Genomic DNA, 27,798 nt, shown 5'->3' with positions numbered 1-27,798 from the left:
GGCACTTTCAAGTGTGCGCACAGCAATTGCACTAATCCGAGAAAGTGCAGGCGCACTGTAGTGGAGGTAACCAACAAAAAGTACCTGGTACAGCTGCAGAAGAGATGACTCGGATGGCCCCTACAATTTTCCAGCTTCCTTTAAAAAAGCGCTGCTGCCACTGGGAGCCTCGTTCGCGCCGTCGCCGCACACGAATGGTCCGCCGCGTCGCGACGTCATCTTGCGGACCTGTGTCGGACATCACGGTATGGCATAGCGGAGGAAACGAGCTTTTGCTCCCTGCCCCCCCTCCTCCTCAAGTTTACGGTTCGGATGCGACGTATGTGGCCAGGAATTCCGTAAGAATGTGAAGCTGCGCGAAAACTGACCACCGGTGTTTCTTTTATACGAAGTATTTCTTGCCTTTATCCTCCACTTTGGCGGTATCTGAATATCACAGCCAATTATAGTTTATTAAACCCTTACAGACTCAAAGGATAAACCTCATACCTCCCATTCAATATATTATTACGTGGAAGCTCAGTATAGGTAAACTATTTGCAAGGTGTAGTTACAAGGGGTTGCAAGTACTGGCCAACATGGAAGCCAGCCGGCGAGGCGCATCGTCGTCCTCGGCCAGGGGCCGCTTACGTCCCACTAAATCCGAGGGTCAACATCATCGTCTTCGAGCAGCTTGAACGCCGGCGGCAGAAGCGCCGGCCACTAAAAGCGCACAGCAGATGACGGTCGGTAAAGCTTGAGAATCTCGAAACGTAGACAACGTCGCTGGACAACGGAACAGAAAATGTAGTGGGGCTGGCGGACACAATCTCGTACGTGACGTTAGTCACTTGTCGAAGAACACGGTACGGTCCCGTGCGTAAGTAACATTCAACACTCCAATAAACTTGGCGGGCGTAATGAAAACTGGCAGCTAACTTATTTAACTAGTTTGTCTCCAAGAAGTTATTACACTTATTTGTGAAAACCAGTGCGACCTTGAACACAAATGGACAAAGCAAACACAAGAACGAGCTCTGACTGGAAACTCGCGCCTTGTGGGGGATAGGTATGCAAAGCACCTCTCTTAGCGACTGACCTCGAGGACTGAATTCGATCACGTGTGGATACGCCTGGTGGTCTCGAGGCGTTCCACGCTGTCACCCATGAAAGGGGCACCATCCGCTTTCTTTAAACGAACACTGGTTGACGTCCTCGGGATCGGCAGCTGAATGGAATGGATTCATCTCTAGTTCTGTTGGGATATTTTTCCTGTTTCTCGTATGCTCGCTCCATCGCGCGGCTTCAATTTTCAGATAAAATCAAAATAATTTAATTGGTCATTGTAACGGTGTCGATCTCCTCCCCTTCCCACTTAGGCATAGAGGCAGCTTTGGAATAAAAAATGCTGTATTTATTCAGTGACTGCAACGTGTGATATTTTATCGTGTTTCGTGTGGTCCTCTCCCCAATTGGAGGCGCTTATCAGACAATATACCACAGATAATTCTTAAAATCTCTTCTTTTCGTTTTCAAGAAACGCTATTATAGTCTGCTTTCACTGGAGTCTTTGCCATTGTAATGTACCCATAGCGCCGTACCTAAAGAATAAGCAGTGTGGCAGTTGGTGAACCCCATGATGCGGTACGCATGTTAACAATGCAAGCATGTTTTCTGTTCTTTCTTTAGTACAGGGAATCGGAGGGAGAAGAATGGACCACATGCAGTGATTCGGCTGACTGCGATATCACTATTAACAATGGGCGGACCGCTGCGTTGTCAAGTGGATACCTACGGCTGACCCACCAAATACCGCAAGACTACTTCACGATTTGGATCCGCGGCTGTAATAACCATGGATGCGGACGACAGAGCCATTTGTCACAGAGGTCGCAGAGTGCAGGTATCAAGTTTCTACTCTTTTTGTACCTAAAATTTTCATACGTCTTCAAATCCAAGCATCTTCCGGGAGATTGCCTTCAAGGCATACACGGTGGATAAGCAGTAATATATAGCGCAGTTACAGCTTGGTGCGCAGCTCAAGCGCGGTTGTATCTGATACAGCGTTTCAGAGAATACGGTACGAAATTCTCCTAAAATATGCAAGTTCTCATGCTTATAAGGTTTTTCTTTTACCGGACCTTCAGACGTCTTAATGACTCGCGGTCGGAATGGGGAAACTGGTTATAAAATCTAAACTAATTAACTTGTTAACTTGAAGAGTCATACGATCAACCTGAATGCAATGCTTGAAGCCAAGTCCATCGCCCTCAAATTTTATAAGTTCTTCCACGCGTGTAGAGTATCCTGTTCCTGCGAAATAACGAGGAGCGAAATTGCCACACTCTTGGCGTCTACTTTCAGGAAGCTTGTTATAACGCCGCCACGCGCATATTCGCGTTACGTTGTCGTTTTGCTAAAAGTGCGCGCAGCACTTTAAATACGTCCTATATATAAAATCCTTCAAAATCTTATTTATTTATTTATTTATTTATTTATTTATTTATTTATTTATTTATTTATTATACAGTCAGCACGTAATAGTTTTACAGAGGGAATTGGGTTAATCATAAAGAAGTGCATGACAAGCCACAGGTAGTATTGATTCTATTGTGTTTTTCGGTATAGCGCATCTCGAAATTCCAGGTATACGAAGCAAAATACGGTAACAGGAAGTAAGTGCCTAGTGTCGGCCTGGTCACAACGTTAGGTTCAACGACCTAGGAGCTCCAAAATGCGAGTAGCATAAAAGACGGTAACGTTCATGCACCTGACAGTATGCAATATTTCTCAAAGCGTCTCGAGGGCGCACTTGACCTTTAGTATAGAAGCAACTTCTGTGAAAACGTCGTGTATTTCACGTCAAGTCCGAGGCACAAAATACCGAAGAAAAATTTCAGCATTCCATGTGAACGGTGGCTTTTCATGGTATGATCGATTCGTTGGGTGAGGTAAAGCGTTCGATGCATGAGGAATCCGCGTTTTGTGGGATAGTGTAACAATTCATGAAATAAGCTTAAGCAACATACTAATCTGCGGGAAGCTAAGGATAGGAATGACACGTTCAATTTCATGCCTCTCACGCTTGCATTCCGGTAATAATACGATAACGAAACGAAGGGAGGACTCGAGCTACGGCATTTATTCTGTCTAGTCTATCACACGGATAGCGCATGTTCTACCATACAGCTGACGAGTGTCCCGAAAAATAGAGGCCGTCTAACGTAAAACTATTCCAATATGTTTTATTCCAATCTCCTGACGTCAAATTTGCGTAACCGCCGATGCAAGCATCAGGCGGTCACCCGCAGGATTGTCTAAACAGCCCAATCAAACGCTCTCCCCGTTCATAGGAAGTCACTTTTGTTTGCTTCAAAAACGAATAACATTGCCTACACTGAGCGGCTTGTCTTATTTAATTGGCTCGCAAGAGGCGAGGAGCACGCTTAGGTGGAGAAGTATTTGATGGGGCCGAACCACTGCACTGAAAATCGATAACCGGATGAAGAGGGTGGTGCCACCGTCTGTGATTGGTCCGCTTTCCCTTACTTAGCTTACGGTGGCTCGTCGAGAATCGCGGCGGCATGCAACGGAAGCATAAGAATGCCACTAAAATGGATCATGAGCAAAGAAGAGTTGGCAGAACGAGGTCGTAAACGTGCCGAAAGTGCTCGAAAACGTTACACGGCCACGCAAAAAGTTTATTACGCGCAAATAAACCGATGCTCTCCAGCAGGTGTGAGTAGCCAGTGCCTGAGCGATCGGCAGCAGCCATCTTTTATTCCTTTCGGAACGGGGCAGCCTGCGGCTATTCAGAAGAAAATTCAGTTTTGTCCGGCATATTAATGCATCTTTAACGCGTAAACGTCACGTTGACGTGGTGAGTTTTTGCGGTTTTCTGCCGTCGCGTGACAGGCAGGTGAAGTGGGTGCAGCTCGAAAGGTTTTGACCAATAGCCAAGGGATAATGGCGACAAGGCTTGCAAAATCATGCATAATCAGTGTGTACACGTCATATCAGATGGATAGCTATCGCGGTTTTCGTGACGTCGCGTGATAGACAGGTAAAGCGGGGGTAGTCCAAAAAAGTTTTTCAGCAATCATGGAGGACTGATTGCAGAATTGGAATAGAAAAGTTTGGAATAGTTTTACGTTATAGCGCCCTATGTTTTAAAAAAGGAGGTGTCACTGTAAACGTTTTCTTTTCTTTTTTCTTTTTTTACGTTAGCAGAAAATTTTAAAATGGCCTGTGGGATATAGCACAAATCTACTCATTGAGCCGGATTACTCGGAGAGACGCACGTTATTTACACCGCAAATAAAAATACATAATTGAATTATTCACAAAATTGCACTAATCAACTTTCTAACTGGGTAATATAGGTTACATATTGAAATACACACAAAAAAGTCGCAGTTTCGCCCGAAAGGTTAAGCGTTGTTCGCGATAGCAAATCATTAGATAGTTATGCGAGGTGAGGTTAGTAGATTTAGCGGCCGTATATATTGCAGTAAACATTCGCTTACTAACTGAACTAACGAGCGTGGTGTCACGCGCGCACAGACAGATGTCGCTCGATGACACTCGCTGCAGCAGCAGCGGCGACCTCTCGATTTGCAACACGACGGCGCGCACGAAACCACGAGCAGTCTCGGCTGCACCCGCCACGCGCAGCAACGGTCAGGCAGCCACTTCTGCAGCTTTGCGCAAATCCGCCATGTTTAACCGCCGGAGTGCGGGTGAAACGCGTCCTGCGCGCTAACTATGCACGTGACTATATGCTGCAAACTCGTGAAAGAATGCTTCACTCGAAATGAGCAAAGGAGAGCATCATGTCAACTCTTCGCATATCTGGTCACCTGTAACTTGAGAGGCTGGCAAACGCAGTTTCAGACGCTCGTTTCTACACCCGTGATGTCATCACTAGGTTCACCTGATTATAACTTTGTTTTCCAGACGAAGCACACAAGATCTGTTTCACCACTGTTTCAATGCCTGGGAAAGTTGTTGCGGGAGTCGTATACTTGCGAAGCCTCCACGAGTGCAACGTTACTTCTTGTCGTTTCCTCGTGACACCTTGCTAGTTGCGTTTTCTCATGTTTTACATGTTTTGCTGTCACGCCCTGAGCACTCGCACATCTAGTGCCCAAATTTTACTTAAAGTGCACCAGCTAACCCCTCGTTCAACTGCGCCGTAGGTGTCGTTCGTCTTCTGACACAACCAAAAAATAACAAAATTTTCTATGACCGCGTTAGTCTCACTGTGGTAGCTGAGTACGTTACCAGCACCTAAGCTTACCCCGTCCTCCATGCTATACGCATTATGAAACGCCGGCACTTCAAAAAATGACCACCACAAGTTGTCACTTCGCTTCAATTAATTGATTCGCACGGCTCCGGGGCTGCTAAACAATTTTTATCTTTTCGACAGAAACGAAATAAATCGCCTCGCAAACGTTCTGTCATTATACACCTGATTGTAGTACTTTTTAAAAAGAACCTTGCGTTAGCGAAGGGTAACGCCCAAAGTGACGAATGCGCACAAATTCTATCGTTCGGCGCCCATGCATGGACAGTGCGACTGGCCAACGTTGTGATAGGCTAACTAACTGCTTGGTGGCCGCCGCTTATTCCACATTTTGATTTTGTTATGACGCTGATTACTTCATCTGACCACTAGAACTTCACACAACGACATCATGGGTGCAGAGCAAAAATTATGTATCGCACATGCATTTAAAGTGCGTTGTTTATATGCGTATGTGTCAGTTCGTCTCAGAAGCTTAGAATCTATTTTACTTTAATATATCACCCGTTATTCATCTTGTGCATGACAACTGTTTTTCTTCTCTTTTGTTGTAGTTTTGCGCGGGGGTAGAAACAGCATTTTTTATTACAAAGGCATATAAATTTGATTTGGGTAAATATTGTTGCGCTCGACATACTCTAATGTAGAAACGAAGCAAAGCGACACTTATTTCAAGCGAAAAAACAGCGATTAGAAACCATACAAAATGTTATTTATTTTTCCATGATGAGGCAGCAGTAATGTTTTAATGTTCTTTGCATTATACTTGCCACGTATCCGAACATATTTTCTATACAACTGGAGTGCCTGGTTGCCACTCCTTGATCGCCAGTCACTTAGTGCATTTCATGAAGTGTGGCTGCAACGTTATCTCAAGGACTGCTTGAATTTCGTCTTTGCCGATGCTGTAAAATGCTAGTCCGCATGTTTGAATTCAAACACCGAACAATTACTTAGCACACGGCGCGTTCGCTCTCAAAAATCCCTCCAATACTATGGATGCAGCCGGCTCTCTTGGTCGTCATCCTCGTACATGGTGTCTGCAAGCTATAGTTTGCACCACGACACCAACGCATGGTCCCTTCCCTCGTGCCTACGGTGTAAGGCAACGCGAGGCTCGATAGGATCTTTTCACGTTTAGACTGTGTATGGAGCATAACGGCGAAGGCGGAGATTCGCTTGCAAGGTCCCTACAATTGATGCCGCAATATTCACTAATTTCGCATGGTCCGTCGACTTGGAACTAATTCTGAAACTAGCACCAGGTTCGCGATACGCGCTTTCAAACCTGCCGTAAATACAATGTTTTGTTTCACGTTTCTAACTACAATTGACAAAACGCTATCTTAGGCACTGGAGCAAGCAAGCGTTTGTGAAACACCAATGCATTCCGTCGCAAATTTTCAGAACGCGTATCACGAAACTGGTGTGACCTTCAAAATTCGTTTCAGGTGGATATGACTTTCCAAGTCACCGGCTGCATTTCTTAAATTGCAATATGTGCCCTAAATAATAGGCTCAAAAGTTAATCAAAAGCTTTGTTTATTACTCAAATATTCACTGTGGTTTCTCGTGATAATAATGCGCGCCTCTGAGAGTGAGTGAGTGAGTGAGTGAGTGAGTGAGTGAGTGAGTGAGTGAGTGAGTGAGTGAGTGAGTGAGTGAGTGAGTGAGTGAGTGAGTGAGTGAGTGAGTGAGTGAGTGAGTGAGTGAGTGAGTGAGTGAGTGAGTGAGTGAGTGAGTGAGTGAGTGAGTGGGTGGGTGGGTGGGTCGGTCGGTCGGTCGGTTGGTCGGTCGGGTTTTATTTGCAGGAAAATCACATCATCCTGCGGGTGGCAGAGACTAAAGGCATGATTGTCTGACGAGGTCTCTGCCCTAGGTCATCATCAGTCAGTAATCTAGGTCATAAAGTAGAATTGTGCTATACGCGTAGTATACCACGAGGGATGTTTGATATATGTGGTAACGAATAAAAAACACCCTGTATGTATAGCCGAGCATACGGCCGTTGTTATTAACTATGTAAGCCTGATGAGTGAACTGAAACACGATTTCATTCAAGCGCCTAAGTACGGAGTCACGGGGATTATTTATCTGGAAAAAAAAATGTTTCAGGCTATCCCAGCTCACAGAAGTCCTATGCACTCTAGCAATAATCCTGAATTTTCTAGTCATGTCGTCTTAGTTGCTATCACCTGTTCATGTATCCTTAAACACCCAGAGTTAATTCGATAAAACATAGACATGAACATGAGCATATATTAAATGTACAGTAATGCTACTGATGTTAAAGGCGTCGCATCTCACAATGTACTGATGTATTGAACCTCTACCCATTTGCAATTTCAGGTCCACCTTCGCTCTCCACTGTCACTATCTTACTGAGCAAATTTGACCCACTGCTCAGATGGAATGTGGCATATCCGAGTGGTTATGATGGCATCGAAGTTACCTGGCGGTGTAATGGCAGCAAAAAGACCTTTAATCGCATCAGAATAAGTGACTTTAGCCATTACGAGACCTACAAGGAGGCATCGTTAAAAGGTGAGATGCGGTATGCCGTTCCTGTACCTCGTTGACATGCAAATCCAGAACACCCAGAACATGTTGAATACTCGCGCTTTGTGCTGCATTCACATTTCAGAAGAAATCAAATTAGTTATTATAGTGACTATTGACGATCATCAATTGAACTTTTGTCTCACACAGGATTATAATTCATTGTTTTGTTGTCTTATGTGACTTCGGAGCATTTCAATGCCCCTGGATGATATGATCAGTAGGCTTACTAGCCATATCAATCGAACAGCCCACCATATAGTCACAAGGGCATCCCAGATCTCGCATTACTAGCTCAAATAGGAGTTGCGCAGTGCACTTGTCCGTTCTACCAGCAAACTTCCAGGCTCACATGGAATGCCAAACCGTGGCTTCAATTACTAGGTCAAACTAGGGTATGTCGTTCAAACGAAGAGGAAGCACCTTTTGTGAAAGTCCAGTTTTGAACACGTTTAGAATTTCTAGCCTCTTTTATTATATATCGTGCTCTAACCTATCAAATCTGCCCAGAAGCACATTTTCTGAAAAAATAAAGTGTGAATACAACGTGCTGTGCGAATAGCGTCAAGCAAAGCTGTCTTCGACAGCTTTGACGCTTGCGAGGAACGCTGTTCTTGTTTAGAGACCATTTTCAATTATAAGTACAAGACGAGGTTGAACACATTTTCACCATAGACGTTTCGCCCAACATAATCTTGTGCCGCTCCGACATCGCAGGCAGGTATTATTAAAACCAGAGTTGGTCGCCTAATCAACCTTGTCCTGTACGAAGCATTCCTCAAAGTATTTGTTTGCACCCGCAAACGGCACGGCACGGTTCCACTGCTCGCTCATCACTGTGTCGCTGCGCATCCACGCTGCGCGACTCCGCATTTACCAGCAAGTGCGCAATGGCCTTCCAAGCCATACTGCGTGTCGATGCTGCTCCGCTTCGCGTTTCTGCTCGAGTGTTCACCGCGCACCTCGATGCTCATCGCCGCCACTTGCCTCGCGCTATGCGAAGCAGCGTCGAGTGGCGGCGATGAACACGTCTAAACCTGTTTCCTCCGTACTGGGTACATGCCGCGGTCCCATTTTATTACCTCTAGCCCCTGTATGCATCCCCCGCATGTATTCGAAGGCCGGGGGGGGGGGGGGGGGAGGGGGGTACCCTGGGCGGCTTATGTCCGTACGGGCGACTTAAATGTGTGCGCCGATCCTGGGCACAGTGCAATGTCGGGCTTGCCTTCCCAGGTGGTACCCTGGCCGGCTTAAGTCCTTATCACGGCGCGTGACCACGAATGCGTAGGCCGATCCCGGAGACAGTGCAATACCCGGCCGACCCGCAGCAGAAGCGAAGTAGGCCTCAAGCACTCGGCCAACTTGCAAAAATAACTTTAATATCTCGGGTCCAAATAGAACCGGACAAATTAGGCGTTGTAACTATATATATATATATAAATAAATATATATATATATATATATATATATATATATATATATATATATATATATATATATATATACACTTTGAAATTGCACTTAGTGTAGCAAATGGGCTTCACGCGTTTCACTTCTTTTAAATCCTGTTTGGCGAATAATGAGAGTGGGAAAGAGTGTGGCGACGCCACTTGTGCACGTTGCATGCGCTCTCTCTGCTTTAACGTCACGCACGTCGGAGGTGCCGGCGAGGCTGCAGCAGCGGTGGCGGAAGATGCATGGGAGGTGCGGGAACCACGGCGGCGCATGCGTCGGCGTAGTGTGGGCCGTATTAGAAAATGTGTGATTTCACAATATATGCAGCCCGCGTATACAGCCCCTGTATGCAGCCTAAACAGCTTCGCTGGTAATCCGTCCCCGTGTGAATGTTGCGGCACCAGGATATTTTTTTTTTTTTTTTGCATTCGAGCTCGTGTGTGTCTAGTTGCTACGCGCGGTGATGTCATTTAAACACCTGCTCTTGACACTGTCTCCTGCTCTCCACGAGCCACTGACCGCACTTGGCCCTCCGACTTCGCGTTTTTCCTCTCCGACTCGCCAACACGCCACAGCGCGCAAAACAGCGGACAGAAGTCAAAGCATGGTCGAAGCAACGTTCAGACAGACATTGAACTTTATTTGATCCTGAGGAGCTTCCGCGGGGGCCCCTATCGGGGACCCGCAGACGCCGCTGGCCGCGTCCAAGTCGGGGCACGAATACCGTGATGTTCCGCCCTTTCTTCGGTCCTCTGGATTGCCTGTAGTTGTGTCTGGAGCGATGGGCTCAGGAGTGCCTCTTCCCAGTCGGCTTCGCTGGATAGAGGCTTCGCTGTTAGGTAACGCGGGCATTCCCAGAACATGTGCGCTAAGGAACAATAAATCGCATTACAGTCCGGACAGCTTGAATCGATGTCTGTGGAGATACGGCTGAGAAAGCACCGCGAGGGGAATGAGCCCGTCCGGAGCATTCTAAGTGAAACTGACTGTCTAACTTCGGGCGAGCAAGAGGATAGGCTCTTCTACTAAGCCGATGGTGAGAGGTTATCTCATGAAAAGTAAGGAGCGGATCGTTCTACTGGATTTCATCCTGTCTCCATAAGGCCTACATGCCGCCGCGGCGCGTTAGATCTCGCGCACGGTCATGGGCAAGCTCGTTGAGGTTAGGTGCAGTAGAAGTCCGTGGTAAATCCGTTAGACCGGATACGAGTAAGCTATCGCAGGAGACGAAAGATCTGATCAAGAAACGTCAATGTATGAAAGCCTCTAACCGTACAGCTGGAATAGAACTGCCAACACTTTCGAAGTTAATCAACAAGCGTAAGACACCTGGCATAAGAAAGTATAATATGAATAGGATTGAACATGCTCTCAGGAACGCAGGAAGCCTAAAAGCAGTGAAGAAGAAACTAGGAATTGGCAAGAATCAGATGTATGCGTTAAGAGACAAAGCGGCAATATCATTACTAATATGGATGAGATAGTTAAAGTGGCTGAGGAGTTCTATAGAGATTTATACAGTGCCAGTGGTACCCACGACGATAATAGAAGAGAGAATAGTCTAGAGGAATTCGGAATCCTACAGGTAACGCCGGAAGAAGTAAAGAAAGCCTTGGGGAGCTATGCAAAGGGGGAAGGCAGCTGGGGAGGATCAGGTAACAGCAGATTTGTTGAAGGATGGTGGTCAGATTGTTCTAGAGAAACTGGCCACCCTGTATACGCAATGCCTCATAACCTCGAGCGTACCGGAATCTTGGAAGAACGCTAACATAATCCTAATCCATAAGAAAGGGGACGCCAAAGACTTGAAAAATTACAGACCGATCAGCTTACTGTCAGTTGCCTACAAACTATTTACTAAGGTAATCGCAAATAGAATTAGGAACACCTTAGACTTCTGTCAGGCAAAGGACCAGGCAGGATTCCGTAAACGCTGCTCAACAATAGACCATATTCACACTATCAATCAGGTGATAGAAATGTGCGGAATATAACCAACCCTTATATATAGCTGTCATTGATTACGAGAAAGCGTTTGATTCTGTCGAAACCTCAGCAGTCATGGAGGCATTACGGAATCAGTGTGTAGACGAGCCGTATGTAAAAATACTGAAAGATATCTATAGCAGCTCCACAGTCACCATAGTACTCCATAAAGAAAGCAACAAAATCCCAATAAAGAAAGGCGTCAGGCAGGGAGATACGATCTCGCCAATGCTATTCACAGCGTGTTTACAGGAGGTATTCAGAGACCTGGATTGGGAAGAATTGGGGATAAAAGTTAATGGAGAATACCTTAGTAGCTTGCGATTCGCTGATGATATTGCCTTGCTTAGTAACTCAGGGGACCAATTGCAATGCATGCTCACTGACTTGGGGAGGAAAAGCAGAAGGGTGGGTCTAAAAATTAATCTGCAGAAAACTAAAGTAATGTTTAACTGTCTCGGAAGAGAACAGCAATTTACAATAGGTATCGAGGCACTGGAAGTGGTAAGGGAATACATCTACTTAGGGCAGGTAGTGACCGCGGTTCCAGATGATGAGACGGAAATAAGCAGAAGAATAAGAATGGGCTGGGGTGCGCTTGGCAGGCTTTCTCAGATCATGAACAGCAGGTTGCCATTATCCCTCAAGAGAAAAGTGTATAATAGCTGTGTCTTACCAGTACTCACCTACGGGGCAGAAACCTGGAGGCTTACAAATAGGGTTCTACTTAAATTGAGGACGACGCAAGGAGCTATGGAAAGAAGAATGATGGGTGTAACGTTAAGGGATAAGAAAAGATCAGATTGGATGAGGGAACAAACGCGAGGTAATGACATCTTAGTTGAAATCAAGAAAAAGAAATGGGGGGGGGCATGGGCAGGACATGTAATGAGGAGGGAAGATAACCGATGGTCATTAAGGGTTACGGACTGGATCCAAGGGAAGGGAAGCGTAGCAGGGGGTGGCAGAAAGTTAGATGGGCGGATGAGATTAAGAAGTTTGCAGGGACGACATGGCCACAATTAGTACATGACCGGGGTTGTTGCAGAAGTATGGGAGAGGCCTTTTCCCTGCAGTGGGCGTAACCGAGCTGATGATGATGATGATGATGATGATGATGATGATGATCTGATTAATGTCCGCACCCATATGGGCAGGAAACCAAGAGATGAAGTGAGTGCCAGGGTTTGTTCTCTTTTCCAGAATGGAAGCAGCCTCTCCGGCTAGCTTACCCGATTCGAAAGCTTTGGTGGCCGCTCGTGAGTCTGTGAAAACGTTGGTGCGCGAGGGGTCGGTCATGGCCAGGGCTGTGGCGACCTGTTCCGCGACTCTGCTCGTAGCTAACCTAACCGAGGCCGAGGAGCGTAATTCCCCTTTGCCGCGAATGATTGCCAACGCGAATGTGCTAGACTTGCCGTACTGACCCGAGTCGACAAAGACAGTCCAATCTTGATTCTCGCTGGCCTTCTGTAAGATCGCCCGTGCTCGGGCTTTTCGCCTCCCTACATTGCCGAAGCAAGAGGCAAAGAAAATTAGCTCGAATACTTGTGTAATTGTTCGCTGTTGCTTCACGAGCACTCGGTCACGTTGTCGTGGCTCTCATCACACAGCAGCAGCCACCACCTGCAAACTGGGGAGAAGAGGGAAAAAAAGAGAGAGAGAGAAAGTTCGTTTAATACGGGTTCTCTTTAGAACCAGGATACTACACGGGTCACTTGAATTTGGCGGGTCATACGTGCTTGCTTCTTCCGCCACCCCAAGACGCCTCGATTTGACTATCTCCGGCACCGGCCCATTGTGCAAGACAGTAACCAGCAGCAATCACCCACAAAGTAGGGGGGGGGGGCGCAGGCAAATAAAGTAGGTTTTAATGAAAAGAAAGGAGGAAAGGTCGGTCTGGACAGCGTGTCTCTAGCCTGCTACTCCTCACTGGGGCAAGGGGAAGTGGGAGATACATGGATATAGTACAATGACGTACTATATACACGTTGTTCAATATAGCGGATGCGCACTGTAGACGCAAGACGCAATACACGCAAAAGTAATCTTGTCCACACATAAAGTTATCGCGCAAACACATTTCGCACTGTCTGCACGTCTCACGGGCTCTAGAGCCGATCGTCTAAACCAATCTGATGTAGAAAGTTCAAGAGTGACTTTATGGCACGTTGCGCATGGTCAACTCGTCTCCACGCGCTTTAAACCTTTTTCTTACGAAAAAGGGCGGGAGTCAAAGCAGTCAACACTACACTTAAGTGTTCTTCGCTCGGCCGCATATTGAAGGCACACACAAAGTATGTGAGCTATAGTCTCGGGAATGTGACAGACGCTACAGTTAGGGTCCCCTGCTTTGTCCAATCTTGTGAAAGTATCGGTGAGTGTACGCCACACCGAGCCGTAATCGATGCATGAGTGTTTTGCAGCTTCTCCGCAACCGAAGTGGGAGTCGGAATCGCAAACCAGCGTCAAGTCTATGGAGGGGCCCTTGCTGTTTTTCGGGGTTGTCCAATTGTCGCGCCATAGAGGTTTTGATGGAGTTATGAAGCAAAGCGCTGATCTCATACCGGGAAAAATGAATTTTATAATGTTCCCGTCAGTGTGCGCCTTTTTTTTTTTTTTTGCCTCCGCATCAGCCTGTTCGTTTCCAGCTATTCCACAGTGGCTAGGAATCCACTACAGCATGATGGAATGCCCGGATTGAGACGCCTCTGCAAGCAGATACATGATATCATAACTCAGAGGACTATATGCGGTTCTGTGATTCATATAATTGCCGATGAATTGCAGTGCTGGTTTTGAGTCACAGAACACTGTCCATTTCTCGAGGCTTTGTTGTAGTATGCAGGGAATTGCTTCTCAAACTCCGGTCAACTCAGCTGCTGTAGACGACGTCCTGTGTCCTATCTTGAACCGTTTTGCAATCCCCATTCCAGGTATTATGTAAGCTGCCGCGGAAGAGGTCTGTGTCACAGAATCATCTACAAAAACATGTTCGATATATCCATACATGTAAGTAATGTAGGATAACGCGAAATGCTTGAGCCCAGCAAGCGGTATTTTCGACTTCTTCGTTATTCCGTGGATTGAGAGTCTCACTTTGGCTTTGCCATCGTCCAGAGTGGAACTTCTGATGTGTCATGCGCTTCGAAATCCGACAGCAATAAGTCTTGCTGCGACAACATGGCTTCTCAGTAGGCGGCGACCGGCCGTATGCTTGCGACGTTCGTCAGTGGATGATTCCTGTGCCGAGTCAGTAGCCTTAGATGCGCCTACAATGACACATGTTGCAGATAAACTCGAGCTGGGCACGCGTGTGCCTCTGCAATAGTGCCCCAAGTTGACGCACATCATGGAAGTCATTGTGAAAGTGCGCGAGCCCGAGCACTTTCAAGTGTGCGCACAGCAATTGCACTAATCCGAGAAAGTGCAGGCGCGCTGTAGCAGAGGTAACCAACAAAAAGTACCTGGTACAGCTGCAGAAGAGATGACTCGGATGGCCCCTACGATTTTCCAGCTTCCTTTAAAGCAGCGCTGCTGCCACTGGGAGCCTCGTTCGCGCCGTCGCCGCACACGAATGCTCCGGCGCCTCGCGACGTCATCTTGCGGACCTGTGTCGGACATCACGGTATGGCATAGCGGAGGAAACGAGCTTTGGCTCCCTGCCCCCCCTCCTCCTCAAGTTTACGGTTCGGATGCGACGTATGTGGCCACGAATTCCGTAAGAATGCGAAGCTGCGCGAAAACTGACCACCGGTGTTTCTTTTACACGAAGCATTTCTTGCCTTTATCCTCCACTTTGGTGGTATCCGAATATCACAGCCAATTATAGTTTATTAAACCCTTACAGACTCAAAGGATAAACCTCATACCTCCCATTCAATATATTATTACGTGGAAGCTCAGTATAGGTAAACTATTTGCAAGGTGTAGTTACAAGGGGTTGCAAGTACTGGCCAACATGGATGCCAGCCGGCGAGGCGCATCGTCGTCCTCGGCCAGGGGCCGCTTACGTCCCACTAAATCCGAGGGTCAACATCATCGTCTTCGAGCAGCTTGAACGCCGGCGGCAGAAGCGCCGGCCACTAAAAGCGCACAGCAGAGGGTGGTCGGTAAAGCTTGAGAATCTCGAAACGTGGACAACGTCGCTGGACAACGGAACAGAAAATGTAGTGGGGCTGGCAGACACAATCTCGTACGTGACGCCAGTCACTTGTCGAAGAACACGGTACGGTCCCGTGCATAAGTAACATTCAACACTCCAAAAAACTTGGCGGGCGTAATCAAAACTGGCAGCTAACTTATTTAACTAGTTTGTCTCCGAGAAGTTATTACACTTATTTGTGAAAACCAGTGCGACCTTGAACACAAATGGACAAAGCAAGCACAAGAACGAGCTCTGACCGACCACTCGCGCCTTGTGGGGGATATGTATGCAAAATGAAACAAATGAGTAATACAAGCGCGAACCTAAAAAGAAGGGTGGAAAATGTAAAACAATTACTATTCATGCACTTCGAAGGTGCAAGTTTTCGCTGCGTGAACATGCGTTGTTCAACAGTACTGCAAACTTAAGCCTGATCATAGATCGTAAACAATGTATCAAGTTCCGCAGCGGCATAAACACGAAAAGAGGCGCATTCGCATGCAATGCAATGTGCGCAGCATGCAGAAAAGCTTTGCAAGAGTTGTCCCTTCTGGCAGTACGTAAGTTGGTGGCAAAGAGTATAAACCTTTATGATAAGGCATTATACGGGGCAACTTATGAAGAAAAATACCAAACTATGAAGCAAAAGCGTTTATCTGCAAGCCTGAAGAGAAAAAAAAAGCCTCTTTCATGGCGGATACGCTGGCTTGCTTGCTGTAAAAGGTTGGAATGAAACGAGCCGCATTCTTCTCCAAGGATGCCGTATTATTTGTCAAGGCCATAGAACGGGTATTCTATATTGAGGACGCGCATACAAGTTTCGACCTCACTAAACTTTTGTTAGCTAATATAGTTTAGTGCCATGATTAAAAGAACGCAAAGGACGGAAAAGTAAACCTAATTTAGAGTTGTTTACAGATATTAGTTGCTGATGTGCATATCCCGTGACAGCAAAAGAGAGATGGACACCCAGATACTTAAAGAGAAGCCAGCATCAATAGAGTCACCCTGAAATGTATAGGTGCGTGCTAGGGGATTCTTCAGGCTATAAACAATTATATGTTTGCTCTTAAAAGCTTTTATACTCGTGAGTAATATATTGCACTATGAGCCAAATTTCTTAAGGTCGCGTTGCAGGGAAATATAATCAGTAGGAGACTTAGCAGACCTTTTATTCACGCGCTCTGCGGCTTACAGAACTACAATATATGGCATGCCGTGCGAGATATCAATATTATATTACAGCAGAAACAACAAGGGCCCCAGCACAGTTCCCTCAAGAACTACTTAATGGACTAGAACACGAGAAGATTCACTGTCGCCAATTACAACGCCGTGAAAGTTGTTGAGAACAAATACGTCTGTCCAAGCGATTACAGAATCGTCAATGGCCAAAGCTTTTATTTTCATGATCAAGCGCCAATGGGGCCTTGTCGAAGGTTTTGTTGCCAAATAAGGCGTGGATGTCAATAAGAGAATGCCGGCTCAAATGTGCGTCAGTGACGAACTCAGATAATTAAGATTCACCATGTATGTTTTCGGGAAACGGGGATATTTCTACTGCAGAAAATTGTTCCATGATAAATGACACTTTATATTTTATAAATTATGTCTTCCAGTAGTTTAATTACGACACAGGTCAAAGAGAGCGGACAGCCATTTCTAGCACAGTAGTGGCCTCCTTATTTGTACACAGGCATTACTCGTGAGCTATTCTCCAGTCCGTCGCCAATTGACCAAGTGAGAAAACTTTGGCTGGTAGAATGGGAATCCAAACCATTTCGTGAAATTGCGCAAATAAGCAATTGGGCTCAGAAGTAGAGCCAGTACGAAGCTTGTCGACCGCTGCACGCATACCTTCGATGGTTATACTTTCATTGGATTGCTCTGCGAACAGCGAGTTGAAAAACTAACTGAACAATTTCAAAACCACTTCAAGTTTGCCACCGTCAAGTTCTTCAGCAACAAATTGAGGCAGAAGAATATGCTGCTCAGAATTGAGAGACCTACATAATTTCTTAAGAGAGTTAGTAAATGATCATCGATAATTATCCTTTGTTTCTTTAAGTGGATTGCAGCTTTAGCTATACGTATGCGTGGTACCTGCTCCACGCATGAGCTTGGCCAGAACACGCAGCACGTTGGCGCGGCCTCTTCTTCATTGCTGTCACTTTCTTTCAAACAAGGGGATTTTTTATAGTTATCAAGAGTAGGAAAAATTCCATTTCAGTATATAACTTTCGCTTCCGTACCTCCCAGTTTTTGTCGGCACGATCATGGAGCTAGCGACTCAAGGCAAAACAAACTCATTATTTGCTAGATTAGGGCTTCTGGACTTATCCCTTCAAAAATTAAAAATTTACACATGTATAACCTTCGCTTACTGCAAAGCATTTTGGTCAAACACTCTACAGGAATGAGCTTCTGATGACTGAAATATTCCAGATAATGAAGGTATGTATATAATACGGCGTCACGAACATTAGCAAGAACAAGATTTTCAAAAACCAGAGGTCACCTAAGCACTTATGAGTTGTGAATGCGAAAGCATAAATGTCCACTTGGACGCCACTGAGAGGTCCTTCGAGTTTTGTGCTAAGGGTCATGTTTGCGTGAATGGTCGTTCCGCCCGCGGTGTATTGGGAGAGTTTACGGTGGCGAATATCACTGCCCGCCTCTTCGCACGTTTTCCCTGCGTTCTTCCGCTTTTCGTCTGCGGTGTACCGGCGTGCAGGGCCACGTTTCGCTGCTGACGAGGTTGCGTCCGCCGTCGATGTGGATGCTTCAGACTCCACAGCGGTACGTGTAGAACCGACCCAGCAAGCGCCAGCCACCTGACCTGCAGGGCGTTGCTGCGAGTGCGAAGTTAGGTGCCGTTTTCTCGCTGCCCAATGGGCCGCTTGACGCTTTCGCATCCAAAATTGAATTCGGGGGGTGTAACGTGCCAAACCCACGGGCTCATTATGTGACGCGCCAAGTAAGGACAAGGCTGAGAATAGGAATTCCTGTGGAAGGTTCATTCATAACCTGCTGGATTCAAATAACATGAATAGTTTCAACAAATTTGGGATCTTCAGCTGTCATTGGCCTGCATTAATTCTTTCGTTCAAGATAGGTCACTGTAACAAAGACAGTTGAAGTCTCCAGGGACAAATAATAATAAGAAATGATGATGTTTTATTTACTTCTACTTCATCAACACATGAGAGAAAATTATCGCTAAATTTACGAGAAATGTTTGGAGGCCTATAGAGGCACCGTGTAACAACTTAAGCATGTGTCATTCATTCATTCATTCATTCATTCATTCAGTCATTCATTCATACTAAGAGAAACTATTTGGTCCTGGAAGAAAAAGCACACATTCTCAAAAGCATGTAAAGTTTCCAACAAATTAACGTGATAGTGAAAATACCCGCAAATTCCCCCCCCCAAAAAAAAAGTACGGACCTGAGAGAATATAACACAAAAATAGACTTGTAACATCGCCAAGGAAAACGTCCCACTAACAGAAAACAAGGGACAGCTCTTTCGCAAGCTCGTTAGATATAAACCCAACTGAAGGTTGAGTTTATATCTAACGTCTATCTAGCATCACTTAGCTGCTACATACGAGAAAAGAAGCTCTGCTACTTGTACTTATAGCGTATAGTTTAACCTAAAGGATTTCGAGATCAATGTCGATAGGACAAGCCAATCATGTTAGTTTCCTTTTTTATTGTCATTTTTGGGTTTTGCCGTCAGGCATATGTAGTAAAGTGAAAGAAGGACGTCAAATCAACGCATGCAGCTCTTTGTGATGCAGGTACTACTATATGTTTGCTCACAGAAACCACGCCTCATCCTTTATTTAAAAACCATGTCTTTCTTAGCGACTACCACCGCTTTCCCGTAACGGATATGTTTCAAGAAATTTTCGTTGGGCAATCGGGAGAATAGTGCAATCTAAAAATGTGGGCCCATATGTGCTACTGGGTATGTTTGACCCTGGCGCAACATACCCAGTAGTCATGACAAAAGATCTGTGGTAACATCGTTGTTGTCGAGATCTTCCTTGAAGGTAATTATATATATATATATATATATATATATATATATATATATATATATATATATATATATATATATATATATATATATATATATCATAAGAAGCCAACAAACACTGACACCAAGGACAACATAGGGGAAATTACTTGTGCTTAATTAATGACATAAAGAAACGATAAATTAATGAAATTAACGTGGATGATATGACTAATAAATATCGGGCCCCTCGGCTAACCCCCGTTCTTCTCGTTATATATATATACATAAATAAATAAAATTACTCTGTGCTCTAGAGGTCCTCTGTTCAAATCCGCCCACCGAAAGTATATATATATATATATGTGTGTGTGTAACTTGCGGTGGCACAAAAGCCCGGTACTGTGACAATTACGCCACGGACGCTTTTACCCCAGTACGGCGTGCCCAAGGTAAATGTACCTGGTAGCGAAGCTCCCATAGGAGCCCATACGTTCAAAACATGGCGGTCCATCAGCGGTTCATGGGGCTTAGCGCCATCTGTATGTGGTGGGAACACTTCCGGCGGAAGAAAAAATGATGTGACGCCATGTCCGTTAAAAGCAGAAGTGACGTCATTTTGTTTTCGAAGGCGCGAAATTTGTTTTGTTGGCCTGCTTTTGGAGCTATATATTCAAATGCCCCGCCATTCGACTTGATGGGCGTTTCGAGCTTTCAGCGCGGAAAGCGCTGCAGGAAAAGCCAGCCGTACGGTTGTCGAACCCGCACCCCTGCACAGAACATACTTTCTTCGGAGGCCGACAAAGCTTTAGGTGTAGAGTGCTGATGCTATCGTCGGACGTCAAGCTCGTCGGCCGGCGCAGTCGCACGAGAACAACTACACAATTATCTGGCGGTCGTAACTCACTACTTTTGACTGAACAGATTAAGAAGCGATGAAGCTACCCGCGTCACCAAAGTTGGAACTGTTATTACTGAAGGTGTTAAAATGATGTACAATGGTTGTATAGCGAAGCTGATAATTAATAGGCAGTTAAGTGATGGTATTCCTGTGCAGTCGTCTGTGAGACAGGGCTGCCCTTTATCCCCCCTGCTTTTCGCTCTCTACCTCGAGCCCTTTTGTTTGCGGCTGCTGAAGAGCCCAAACATCCGGGGTTACACTTTTCATAAAACTGAAGTTCGAGGTTTAGCATATGCTGATGATGTAGCAGTGTTTTGTACGGACCATGACAGTGTTAAAGCAATTGTACAAGAGGCTGTAAAATTTTGTACTGCAAGTGGAAGTGCTATTAACTGGAACAAGTGTCTTGGTTTTTGGCATGGGAATTGGCAATACAAGCCTGAGACTTTTTGTAACATGCAATGGGCGGTAACTCCAGGCACCTACCTAGGTGTCCCCCTCGAACATTATCGAGATAGCAAAAAATATTGGGACAATGAAGTAGTGCGAATGAAAACCCAAACCGGCAAATGGGGAGGGCATAATTCTTCAATGTTTCCAAGAGCCAACGTGTGTAATTTGTTTTTAGTCGCTAAAATCTTTTATGTGATGCAAGCGTTATGTCTGACGAGGATGTCTATGCAAAAGCTGCATAGAGTATTTGAGATGTTTATTTGGGCCTCAACATGGGAACGTACAAGTCGTAGTAATATGTTCCATAGAGTGTTGAATGGGGGGCTGGGGTTGTCACATTTGTTCCTCAAACAGATTGTAAGCAGGTTTCTTTTTTTGCGTGACCAAAAGGGTGCTTTTCTGAGAACAATGATTCAAGCTAGGCTGCGCGATTCTATGCCTGATTATGTAGTGTCGTCCATGTATACGGGGCCAATGCCTTTAAGTGCTTTTTTTGCGTGAAGTGGTCGCGTCTTTCCGAATACTAAAAGCAAGATTTTCTAGTGAATATCTGGCCGCTGTTACTAGTAAGAAGTTGTACAAAGATCTTGTTGATGTATTCTTGCCTGTACCGTTGTATCGTACAGTATTTGTTTTAGGTTCAGAACGAGATGTTCTTAAGAGAGTTAAACGAATGCCGGTAGGAGCTTCTGTTAAATCTTTCTTTTTTCAACTACATACAGGCACTCTCCCAGTGAAACCGTGGCTGCAAAGCAAAGGCATTTTTGTACCTTGGTCTGTGAATTGCTTTATATGCAAAAAACCGGAGACGATTGAGCCTATCTTTTTGGACTGTCATGATGCAGTGTTTTTGTGGGATATTCTAAAACGTAGCCTTAAAAAGGAATTGCCGTTAAGTGCTTTCGGGATACGCTTCCTGCCATGAGCGGAACCAGAGGGAGTGCCTGTCGATCTGTTAATGCTTCTGTGCATGCACAGTGTGTGGCGAACGCGTACGGATATTAGGCATGAGCGCATTGTTCAGACCCCAGCACATGAATACTTCATTGAAAGTGTGTTATATATACGCGAATTTTTCTGTGCACAGAGTAATCCTCCTGATTGGCTAAGTGCTTTGGACAAAGTGACTAGCCTACATCGTTCTTATCTCACCACACTGATCCGGCATTGACTAGTTGTCTTCTATGGCCATGTAATACTCACATTGTATTTTCTTTTCCCAAGCCGGTATTAAAAAAAAAACCAACGTCAGACAAACTTCGACAAGCAAAAAAGCACAAACTGTGAGGGGGGCGTATTTCAACCGGTGAACTTTACGAGTGCGCCTTTCTGCCTATTTCAAGATGTGCATTGCATTGCGAGTGATAGTGGCGTCAATCAACGCCCCCTGTAACGATGGGCCCCGAAAATAAATGCATTAATTATTAATAATGAAATTGAATAAAATTGTATTTTCTTAACTCGTCACGAATATATAAAATTGACCAGGAATTTTATTTTTGTTGAATGAATCTAACTGTGGGGGTCTCGCTTGAATTAAAAGAAAACGCTTTTTTCTTTCCCAATGTTTGTTCCCTCCAAACATAGTCGCGCTTCAATCGCTGCTCCCATAACCCCCCTTGCTGATGTCGGTGACAATCTGTACTGAAACGCTTTTCTTCCGAAGCTTCGCGACCTATTTGGATCGACCTTGGCGTGCCTGGTAACCGGATCGTACTTTTCCCCTGTAATGCCCCAGAAATCATTTAAAATAATTAACATGTCATCGAAAGTCAAAATCTAGACCGGTCCGCAAGATAGTGTAATCTAAAATAAAGCCCCTCCCTCCCCGTTTTCGCCAACCAGGTTAAGTACCGCCAACTTGCCCTCCTCTTCCACGCCCCTCTCGCACTCACCCCCTTATCTTACCGCGTCAAGCGGAACTTACGTAGCGTCAGGTTCTTGTTCCGAGCGGAAGTGACGCTCCGGCTCATAGGTCTCCGCGCTTTGTCAGCGAACAGAGACGACAGGCAAAGCGTGCAGTCGCAGCGTGCACTCAACAAGCCCGCAGACGAACATTGATGATGCCTGCTCGTAGGTGGAGGGGCTAGAGCGAGCTACTCAGGTTAGCACCCGCTGCTGCAGCTGACAAGCTCCTGTGGGCGTCCAACAGCAGGCATAATTCTAGCAGCGCAACTATGGTCTACTAGATTAGGGGTAGCGGGCCGTGAGAAGGCTCCGCGGCGAAGCAGTTCTCCCCGGAACGCGCAGGGGGCGCTGCTGCGCCTTTCACCTAGGCCCTTCATGTATGCATACGCGCCGGATGTCTCCTCGCCCGGTTGAAAAACCGCGTTTCAATACGCTCCACCGCGTTCTCTAATATACAGAAGAAAGAGAAAGAGGGGAAAGAAACCAAGCTGGCTTCGTTTCCTTTCCTTGTTCTTTCTTTTCTTGCGAGGACACAAGTTCAAAAATTTCCATTGGTACATGCGAGCCCAAGCACGCGCTTGTGGCACGACTGGCTTATCCGAACCTGATCTGACTACAAAACATTCAGTGTACACACTGGTTTAGTTCTGCAGACAGCGCTTTATTTACACATGAAAAAATGGTCACCAATCTATGCTGTAAAGGTGGTTGGACAGCGAAGCTGTAAACTAGAACGATTACCCATTGCGACGTAGGTTGAAGTTGTTCACGTGGTGATCACCTGCACTTTACCTACTACGTTCAGACGACCTGCGACTTGGCTTGTGCCGCTACTTCGTGCACCTAAAAGAGTGGACCAGAGAGAACAGGAATTCGCCGCGCTTCGTATGCACGCTGCTCTTCCAAGTGTCGCAACACAAATAACTTGCTAGGCGGATTCTTTTTTTACGTACTGACGTATAGTTACGTCACTCCCTGTTTCGTATGCAACAGTCAAGCTGCCGTCGTCGCGGCAGCTCGAGCAACGGTAATTTTTACCGGGAAACGAATGCGGGGGGGGGGGGGGGGGGGGGAGAGCTATACGTGCTTCGCATTGCATGTAGGCGCACGAATGCCTTATCATGAATTACGCATGTGGTTGGGATGCTTGTTTTGAGCCTCTTCTTTATTGAAACGTATGCTGCTATGTATGTTGTATGCGTGATTCCAGAGAATGTATACACTGACCGCTTCACTTTACTGAGAGCTTGTAACCTCTGCCTTACGGAGGTATGAGACATAGACGATGATAGTTTTCTGTCGACGTTACGCCACGAAGAAATCCCGGGATCCTAGCCACAGACAGCTTCACTATAAAACAGGAGGAAAACAGTCATGCAGCACCTCTTTCGCTTTTTCCATGGTGTGCGACAGTGGTTCTGATATTAACCAATGGCAAACATACGTCTGGCAGACAACGTCGACTTGCGTACTTCCAGGCTTCATGAAGACAGTCTTTTCGATCATGACAGCGTGAGACTCCCTGTTAAAAGAGGCCTGAACATAAGCAGTACCACCATAGTTAGGAATTTTGTGAGCTACCCACTGCTCTGTCGCTTGAGGCACGTTCCATAAGTCAAGTGACATGCACTGCACGTCGATTGCCGGCCCATCCGTTTGAAGCTCGTCAACTTGCAAGCAGAGTTTCTTAGACGAGCCACGCTCTTCAGGTTCTGCGCACACATCTTGCAGGTCTTCCGCGTACTGGCACCTTCAATAGGCTCTTGCGAACATTCGGCAGAATGATTGGTACTGCGTCGGTGAAAGCGAAGCCTTTCCACGCGCTATCCGCACTTCCTCTCCATCAATGACGTGAACATATTGACACGTGTACTTGTTTATTTTTCCCGGGTGACCGCTTGTCACCGCCTAACAAATGTTATCGCAAAGCGCAGGACGCGCCTGCATGTATCGGAAGTTTCTGGAATGTTATCGATGGGTCCATCCGCCGTCTGTCACCGAACCTTCTGTAATCTGATTGCATGTATGCGCGACGCGAATAGTGTAGAACTTTGTGGAAGACACCGGGGTCCCAGCGATTACTCTGGAACATTCGACGACTGATGTATAAAAGCCGACGCGCTTGACTCGCTGATCAGATTTTCGACGATCGCCTACTGTGTTCGCCGCTATCGTTGTGCTTTAAGTGTAGCCTGTTTTTGTGGTCACAGGTTCGCCCAATAAAGGTAAGTTTTGTTTTTCACAGTATTCTTACTGTGTTCTTTAACGTCACTGCCACGTGACATCTAGTGGAGGTGCTTCGAGCTCATGTACCGAAGCCCCCCCCCCCCCCCCCCCGTAGCCGTGACTCAAGCCCGAACACGGAAGACAACACCAATGTCGCCAATAACCAACGAGGTAGCCGCAGGCTACGTGAACTGCCCCGGGAGCACGGACTTTTGCTTGAGACGACCAGGAAGATCGTCGCCCAGTCAACCCCAATAGCAGCCTCAGCGTCCCCCTCCCCCATCGTGCTGCAGCAGCCCAAGGAGCCTCCGACGTTCCGCGGTTCAACATTCGAGGACCCCGAAACCTGGCTTGAGACGTATGAGAGGGTGGCTGCATTTAACAGCTGGAACAGCGACAACAAACTTCGACATATCTTTTTCGCATTGGAAGACGCCGCCAGGACGTGGTTCGAGAACCGAGAAGCCGCCTTAACGACGTGGGACCTGTTCCGAAGCGGCTTCCTGCAGACACTCACAAGCATCGTACGCCAAGAACGAGCCCAAGCACTACTAGAAACCCGAGTGCAGCTGCCTAATGAGACCACCGCGTTCTTCACGGAGGAAATGAGCCGTCTATTCCGCCTCGCCGACCCGGAAATGTCTGAGGAGAAGAAAGACCGCCTACTAATGCGTGGTGTGAAGGAGGAACTTTTCGCCGGAATGGTACGAAGCCCACCGAAAACCTTCGACGAGTATCTTCGCGAGGACACCAGCTTCGAGAAGACACTGGAAATGCGGAACCGGCAATTCAACCACCGCACGAACTCAACAAACTACGCCGGAATTCAGTCACTAGCCACCGATGACCTGCGCGAGACTATCAGAGCGGTCGTGCGGGAAGAGCTACAGAAGCTAGCACCTTCATCACAGCCTCAAGTGGCTGCGATTGCCGACGTCGTACGTGAGGAGCTCCATCAACAACTCAGAGTGGCCCCTGAATCACCGCAGCCTCAGCCGCAAGCTATGACGTACGCCGCTGTAGCCCGCCGCCACGTTCCCTCTCCGCGCCCGCGGCAGGGCCCAGTAACGACACAGTTCCGTCGTTCATCACCACCTCCGCCGCCAGCACGCCAACCCGTCGCCCCACGCAGCATTCCAAGGAAGACTGACGTTTTATGCGCCCCCGACCACCGTCCGCTTTGCTATTACTGCGGAGAAGCCGGGCATATCTACCGCCGATGACCATACCGGGAGATGGGACTCCGAGGGTTCGCCGTTAACGCGCCGCGCCCACAGCTTGGCGAACGACCTCGCGATATCGCCGACTACCTCGCCACTATTCAGTGGAGTCCTCGACGACCGTCTCGTTCGCCGTCACCAGGCCGCTACCTGTGCCATAACGACAGCCATACATTGGCCCAGCTCGGGGCCGGTCTGCAAGCCCATATCCGGAAAACTAAAAGCAGTAACCGATGGAGGTGCGATTGATGTTCCTCGAACTGACGAAGATCCTCCGCCGCCGACGAAGACGCCAAAAACACGATATCGACTACATATCAAAGAGACGCCGCCATATAGACGAAGCTATAAAGTCAAAAATACACCGACGAAAGATGACTTGACGGCGCGACGTTCCAGCTTCAGCAGCCGTGATCCGACGCCAAGACCTAACTGCAACGCAAGACAGAGAACCACCGATCTCGACGTGCTTCTCGACGGCCACGCAGTCACCACCTTATTGGACACAGGAGCCGATTACTCCGTCATGAATGGACACATCGCCACCCAGTTGAAGAAAGTTAAGACTGCATGGGAAGGCCCTCAAATTCGGACCGCTGGGGGACACCTCATTACGCCGACTGGAATCTGAACGCAAAGAATTACCGTTCATGACTGGACTTACCCTGTCACCTTCATTATTCTCCAACAGTGTTCACTAGACGTCATTCTTGGCGTGGACTTCCTGAACCGACACGGCGCAATCATAGACCTGAAGTCGAAACCGATTACGCTGTCGGAAGATAAAGCGTTACCATCGGAGAGCTCTCGTAGTCACCTCGCCTTGAGTGTGCTCGGAGATCAAGTGAGCATGAACCGCACTCCAGCATTATTATTTCGGTCGGCACCGAAACACCCGCTGACGCAGAAGGCTTCGTCGAAGGTGACCAACGTCTGCTACTCGACCGTGAAATTTGTGTCGAAAGAGGGATCACTGGACTGCACGTAGGAAAAACGAAGGTGTTGCTGACAAACTTAAGCCAGGAGTTAAAGCACGTCAACAAAGGCACGACAATCGCGTACATCGAGAAAATTAAGGAAACCAGCAATGCGTTTGTCCTCTCCGATTCTACCGCATCTACCCCGGCGAACATAGTTCCCGAACCAGACTTCGACATAAATCCAGGCCTCCCCATTAATAAGCAGCAACAACTCAGAAGTCTCCTCCGATGATACAAAGAGTGTTTTTTGACGTCATCGAGGATTCCACAAACATCAGTCGCAAATCATTGCATAATAACTGAAGAGTGCGCTTGACCACTCAGCCAAAGCCCTTACCGAGTTTCGACTCCACAACGTGACGCTATTAGGCAACAAGTCGACAAAATTCTGCGCGACGACATCACCCAGCCGTCGAAAAGCCCGTGGGCATCTCCTGTAGTCTTGGTGAAGAAAAGGACGGAAGCCTACGTTTCTGCGTCGATTATCGACGACTAAACAAGATCACGAAGAAGGATGTATACCCCCTTCCACGGATAGACAACACATTGGATCGGCTCTGCAACGCGAAATACTTGTCATCGATGGACCTCAAGTCTGGCTACCGGCAAATAGAAGTCGACGAGAGAGATCGCGAAAAGAGCGCCTTCATCAC

The 27,798-nt window shown here is 46.8% G+C and overlaps 1 protein-coding gene and 1 non-coding gene across 3 annotated transcripts in view; one reads left to right on the top strand and one right to left on the bottom strand.

Moving 5' to 3' along the window:
• Window positions 1–27,798, top strand: part of LOC142566576 (uncharacterized) — a 221,112-nt gene that overhangs the window by 173,024 nt on the left and 20,290 nt on the right. For both annotated transcript variants that reach the window (XM_075677415.1, XM_075677413.1), the window contains 2 exons: window positions 1,669–1,882; window positions 7,637–7,831. In XM_075677415.1, coding sequence (XP_075533530.1) covers window positions 1,669–1,882; window positions 7,637–7,831 — 409 coding nt within the window. The remainder of the gene's footprint in view (window positions 1–1,668; window positions 1,883–7,636; window positions 7,832–27,798) is intronic.
• LOC142566869 (U2 spliceosomal RNA) lies at window positions 9,126–9,308 on the bottom strand. The gene has a single exon (XR_012825150.1). It is a non-coding gene; the product is annotated as a U2 spliceosomal RNA (small nuclear RNA).

This window comes from Dermacentor variabilis, unplaced genomic scaffold (assembly GCF_050947875.1).
Source record: "Dermacentor variabilis isolate Ectoservices unplaced genomic scaffold, ASM5094787v1 scaffold_13, whole genome shotgun sequence".
In the NCBI taxonomy this organism is placed as follows: domain Eukaryota; kingdom Metazoa; phylum Arthropoda; class Arachnida; order Ixodida; family Ixodidae; genus Dermacentor; species Dermacentor variabilis.
This window is presented reverse-complemented; position numbering and strand designations above follow the sequence as displayed.